Genomic DNA, 6,678 nt, shown 5'->3' with positions numbered 1-6,678 from the left:
TATTTAAATCTGTCATGTTCACCACCTTTGTTCAAATCCATAGGCGTGGAATCAACCTAGGTCACTTCCACACACAATATATAAACATATCAGTTAATCTTGTGTTTCCTTGCCTTACTAACCATCGTGAGTTGAATAAAGTGTGAATTATTTCTAATTAATAATCCTTAGAAGAGTATTATTGTATTCCCCACACTATGAGCATATTGCACTTTTTCAATTGCAAAGATCAAATCTCTAGGCACAATCTTAAACTTGACATGCAGAAAAAATTATTATTCCAAAGTCATTGTTTGACAAGTCTAAAGTTTCTAATAGAATGATGAATTAGTAAGTGGGATCAATGACAATCACTTTTACATTAAATCGAGAACTAAATATCATTCAATTATTCTACTTTATTTAATTTATATGTATCAATTATAATAAATAATACAATACTCCAAGAAATAGCAAGGTGTGTGTGTGTGTGTGTGTGTGTGTGTGTGTGTGTGTGTGTGTGTGTGTGTGTGTGTGTGTGTGTGAGAGAGAGAGAGAGAGAGAGAGAGAGAGAGAGAGAGAGAGAGAGAGAGAGAGAGAGAGAGAGAGAGAGAGAGATTCTGTTTTATTTTATTTATGTTTTATCAATTATAATAAATAATACAATGCTCCAACAAATAGCAAGGTATGTTATGCTATGAGTGTGTGTGTGTGTGTGTGTGTGTGTTTGTGTGTGTGAGTGAGAGAGAGAGAGAGAGGGGGGGGGAGGGGCACATGGATTCTACTGGCTAGCAAATTGTGTTATGCTAGGTGATCCATGAAAAGAGAGGGAGAAGCACATATTCCACTAGACAACAAGGTGTATTAAGTTGTGTGCTCTGTGTGAAATCAAGGGGAATCAAACTGGGCTAGCTTCACCCTCCTCTTGCTATGCCCCATGCTCTTATTTTCAATTGCAATGTCAAGAACCCAAATGAAAGTAAGAGTTAATGAAACTAATCATTCCCTCTTAGTGTTAGATACTACACCCCTAATCCGCAAATCCTCAACAAAATTAAAAAAATGTCCAAATTATCTCCTATTTTATATCTTCAAAACAACAATTTACTTAAACTATTTATCTAAATATTATTTCCCCTTATAGTTTTGAAGATATCTCCTCCCTAATATAATAATTTTCAAGATATCTTCTCCCTAATAATATTGGAAATGGTAAATGAACCTTCACCCAACCCCCCTACGGCGGCTCCCACACACCTACCCACCCATATCTAAATCAGAACCAAGAATGCTAATCTATTATTTCGATGAAATAGGACAGTACTAGGGCGACTTCATCCCTATGCTCATGATTTGGAAAAAGATGTTGGTGTAGTTCTTTTACCCAATAGTTTTGGTTTTGGGCTATTTCTTTTCTAGTTGTAATTTGTTTGTATTGTTGGACTTGCAATTTTGTGTAATATTTTATTGGCTGTAACCTTTCTATAATTTCTACTTTTGTCTATTAAATAATCATTTTAGAACTCTGGACCCATTTAACCCATAAATCTAGGGTATTAGTAAACAAATTGACAACCAAAATTTGCCCATTTTTATTTTGAACCAGCAAGTAAAGCATCTATCTTGTCCAATTTTAAAAAAATTAGGTGTAACATGTGCATTTGGGAAAATTATCATATAAGACAAAGCAGGTCAGAGCAGGCATGGAACAAAGATCTGAAAATCAGCGAAAAATATAAGTTACATTCTATACTTAGACTTCGAGTAATCCAAATTCCTTTTTGACTTCCTCATAATTCCGTTTTGACTCTCCTCATTCTTTTTCTAGCCATTCCCGGAAATATTAGTAAGAAAGTATTCTTTACTGGATCAAGATTTTGTTTCCTAAGCTTTCTATTCATCTTGTTTTTGTGTTTAGGGTCTCTCTTTTCCCTTTTTCTAATGTTGAAATGTCGAAAAGAATAAAGGGCTCCGAGGAGAAGTATGCAAAATTCATTCACATCATTGAAGAATGACCAAAAATATTGTTTTTTATGATGTGATTTATTTGAAGACTATCTTATCATATTAATTGATAGAGTTTTTTACATATGCAAACATTTGTTCATAGGAATATTTCATGTATTGATGTCATTGAATTGTTATGAATGGGCTCACTAGAAATTAAGTCTATTTGAGTGAATGTCTTAATGACATAAGATGAGGTTAAAATCGTGCCTCAAACAACTTTGATGGAATGATTATCCTCAATTCCTTGACTCTCAACCTAAAACTAATACTTCTAACAAAATGATCTTATGAATGATATAAAATCTTCCATAAAAAATATTAAATTCAATTCCACAAATATTATTTCATATTAAAAAAATAATTTCACTAAAAACAAAATACTGTATTATATTTTTATTTATTTACTAAATATAACAGTAATAACCTATTTTTTAATGGCACAAAAGTCCTACTTTATGATAATAAGTCAATACAAGTCCTAGTAATATATGTTTTTAATACTAATTGTCAATACGGTCGTTGCAATGCCTTTTTTTAACATTTTTTTCTTTTTGGAACCGAGAGCTTCATAATATTAAAACTAAAACTGGCTAAAAACTACATTGAAATAATAATAATAATCATTAGCAAGTTATGTGGCGAATTGTGCGTTAAAACTTTTTGGCTTGTCTTTAATTTCCGAGTTTATCATTACGATATATTTTTAAAACACCAGGGGCCACTTGAGGGCTATTATTCGTTTCCCATGTTTTAAGTGTAATATTTTATTTCAATTTTGATGTAAATGAGAAATGTGATTTAAAAGATTATTGCGGTATGGCGTGAGGTTAATAGTTGCAAAATGAGGTCATCATTTTTGGTCTAATGATAAAAAGTAAAAATATGAAATTTTAATAATATTTGTAGATTTGCTTTTGTAAATATTTTTTATCATTAATGTTTTAAATCAAATTTCTGGTAGCAGGATGATGATCTATTATGGTGATGAGAAAGCCAATGATAGATCATATTTTGATCCAAAGACGGAATAGATTTGATTTTTTAAACTCACTATTAAACCTCTAATGACTTTTTTTGGGGGACCAAATTAATTTCTAAAACCTCTTAAAACACATCATTGAAATGCATGTTTTAATTTGTTTTTAAACTAAACAAAACAGGGGCAACTTCGAATTTCTAGCCATCATGCCATTCAAATTGCTGTGGACAAACTCTAGTGGAATGGGTGCTTTACTATTATAAAGCGAGCGCCCATATACACTAACACATTTCGCGTATACAGTACACATTGTATCCGTACTCGTATGTAGCGATATACTGTTGCTCATATATACGTGTGTATATAGATAACTATAGATGCTTCGATAAACTATTTAACTCACCGCTTACGGTTTGGTATGTGAACAGAATGTAAGCCAGTGGTGCTCCTCCGCAATTATTGGAGAGTCATGGTAATACAGATTTTCGCAGTAGTTATGCGGATAGAGTAGGCTTTGAAGTTTATCTCTGTTGTCTTGGCTGTTCATTTGTCGAGGGTTTGAATCTGCGTGACTGCAAAAGCTGGCTGGACTCAAGATCTGTTCAGTACCTTCTTCAGCTTTGTCGTTGCCAACAATTTGCTGTGTTTCTTCTTCTATGTTGTTATTGTTTTGAGGCCTGATTAATATTGCGGTGTCTTCGCTATTGCAGCAGTCAGAGGAGGTAACTGTAACGGCGGGCTGATCTTTATCATTTTCTTGCTCCTCTTCTTCCGTCTCGCGTTTTCCTGCGTCTTTAAGCTCCTGCTTCAGCCTTGCAACCTGCAAATATAATCATAAGAGGTGATCTGAATTTTAAAGCACTAAATTTACAACGCTTCCGAGAAAAAAAACAACTGAATTCTTTATTTTCCTTTAAATCAACCGTCTTCTAAACAGATTTCAGTTTTAATTTTCCCTATGAAACTTATTTAGGCTTAAAAGCTCCTTGTTTTTGAGATTTTTTTAGATTTTACTTCAAGAACAGAGTTGAATCCAAACTTTCTCCTCGGCAAAATTAGAAGCTAGGAGGTCAAATTTCCTGATTGAAGTGTGTTCAAGCCGAACTTCCTGGAAATAACTTGATTTTCCTATTAAAAATTTAATTTAAACAAAAATTTGCACTCAATTTTTTTCTGATCAGCTTAAATATAACTTCAAAAGTAGAATGAGTTTTCAAAACTTATGCTCGAGTTGAAATTGACGAAGGTTGAATTTCCATCAGCTTAATAGTATTGATCAGGAATTCAAACTGAAAAGATTTCTCTTTAGCATTTTCTTATCAAAATTTAGCCTAATTCCAAATTTACATTTGCAGATTAGAAATTTCATTGCTTCAATACAAAGCGATTTAAGTTAACATTCATCACCGGCCACTGTGCATGAGTGACAAGGTCAGTAAAATCCCTAAAATACTAAAAAAATTATTTACTACACTTAAATCTCCTGTACTTGTGCAGGGAATTTCACTTTCATGTTTCCTACTCTAAATTTATCAGATATATACTTCCTAATCCTTATTTTTTCTTCTCAGACTTTGATTTTTCTTACCTGCATAAATTCATCATGGTTAATAAAGTAGCCATTTTTATTCACATCACTGCTATAGGGAATTTTTTTTTGAAAAAGTTATATATAAAAATAATAAATTGTAATGATTCAAAAAATATAAACAAAAAATTATAGAATATAAATACTATTTGGTTTACAATATTTTAATAGAATTAAAATAAAAAAATAATAAAAAATTTATGAAGACAATAGTCGGTAAGGTTTCAATGATTTCTCCAGTAAAGTTTTAATTGCTTATCTACAATAATTCAACAAAATAATTTTTTTAATATCTATTTTTAAATTCTGCTAAAACAATAAATATTTATATTTGTAGAAACTATAATGTGTTTTATAAGATAGGATTAAAAGAAAAGAACAGGTGGATGTTTAATATAAAAAATTCAATTTCTAGATTTATACTGAATACTGATTTTTCCATCAATACTGTAAATACTAAAAACACCACTTATTAAAATTAAAAATCTACCTCCCAGTTCAATAGGAAAAGGGCCTTCTACTCATGTTTGCTTTTGATAATCAACATGTACAATTTAAAAGTTTTACTGATCAGACCTTCCATTTCTATAAAAATTTCAGCCTATGTAAACATATGATTTCCACAGTCCATATCACAATCAATAACGTTATTGTACATAATTTCTGTTATCAGCTGATACCAGAAGTTATGCACAATAATTTCAGCCTCTCTTAATAAAAAAATACTTGCCTTGCTTATCAAGAATTCTAACTCTAATAATCCTTATAAGATAAGATTTTGATTGCTTCAAATCAATTTAATTTTCTTCATTTTACCTCTGCCAGTAGCTTGTCCTTTTCAGAAATCACGGCATTGTATTGCTTCTTGAGCAGCTCATACTCTTGTTCCAGCTGCTTGGTCTTCCACCTTGCTCTCCTATTCTGAAACCAAACGGCCACTTGCCTGGGCTGAAGCCCTAATTCGGCAGCCAGCTGCATCTTTCTTTCTGGCTCCAATTTGCTCTCCACACGAAAGTTCATCTCCAATGATTTTACTTGCTCCCCGCTCAGCCTCCTCTTCTTCTCCACATGTCCTCCACTGCCTTCCTCCTCATTCTCATTACACAAGCTGCTGCTTTCTTCATACAAACTATTGTCATATAAACTCAAACCCCTACCGTAAAACGCCTCAGCAGACAGAGCAGGTAGCGACGATCTCTTGTGCAATCCATCCACTGCAAAACCAGAGTAAAAATTAGTAAAATCTCATTTTAAAACAGAAGGAAAAGAAAGCCTCCACGCTTAGGCTATGAATCCTTAGAAAGCCACAAGAAGCTATACTTGGAGAGAACAGAGGAGGCATGATCCGCTGCAGTTGCTGCAGATGCTGCAATTGCCCCACTCCATCACGGAGCCCTAAATTGAAGGACATATTCACTGAATATCTCAACGCCAATCCAAACACACACTCACTGTGTATCTCTCTCTGCATATCATAATTCTCCTCCGCCATCGCATATAAAGGAACTCCCTGCTTCCATCGAAATAGTTGCAAGCTGGCGCGGAGGTCCCGGTTTCGAATCCGTGCAAATCAAATTTTTGTACCAAGGTCACTTTCGAATCCCAATGCACCTATTCCGGCGACCCCTTCCCATACTTCCCACTTTAAAACGAATAACAATAAATATGTTAAAGAGCTCAATTTGACCCTTGATTGGCGGGCCCTGAGGCAGCGAATGGCAACGTCGCCAAATGGCCCCGCGAGGGTCCTCCTTCTCTTTAGTTGTCTCGCTATATTTAGCCACTTTCGCTTTTCCCGCTAAATACACGACGGGCTCCTAAAAGTTACGACGTTAGGGGAAGAAAAAGACGGTATAGTAGCCTCGTGTAGGGCGGGGCCATGGTATTGAATGTCTGTGGGGTCTACCAATTTCCCGTTCCGTTACGAGCCAGCTGACGTTAAGTTTTGCGGTTGGTTGGAAGAAGCGTGTAGGGAATATGAGTTTAGGTTTATCCTCGTGGGCTCCACAGGCATGTGACACTCACGTAGTTTTAAGTGCCCTACTGCTCACGCTAAGTCTTAATGCCTAACGTTTTAAATCCCTGTCCATCTTTTCAGTTTCATTTTTACTTGTGTTGCAAG

The 6,678-nt window shown here is 34.3% G+C and overlaps 1 protein-coding gene across 1 annotated transcript; it reads right to left on the bottom strand.

The window, feature by feature from the left end:
• Positions 1-3,042: 3,042 nt before the first annotated feature.
• Positions 3,043-6,166, bottom strand: LOC131075807 (homeobox-leucine zipper protein HOX20). The gene is made up of 3 exons (XM_058012705.2): positions 5,877-6,166; positions 5,373-5,770; positions 3,043-3,788 (listed from the first exon to the last, which is right to left on the bottom strand). Exons 1-3 carry the CDS (start codon positions 6,046-6,048, stop codon positions 3,375-3,377), a joined length of 984 nt encoding a protein of 327 aa, XP_057868688.1. The 5' UTR covers positions 6,049-6,166; the 3' UTR covers positions 3,043-3,374.
• Between the last annotated feature and the right edge of the window lie 512 nt (positions 6,167-6,678).

Source organism: Cryptomeria japonica, chromosome 3 (genome assembly GCF_030272615.1).
Source record: "Cryptomeria japonica chromosome 3, Sugi_1.0, whole genome shotgun sequence".
Taxonomy (NCBI): Eukaryota; Viridiplantae; Streptophyta; class Pinopsida; order Cupressales; family Cupressaceae; genus Cryptomeria; species Cryptomeria japonica.
This window is presented reverse-complemented; position numbering and strand designations above follow the sequence as displayed.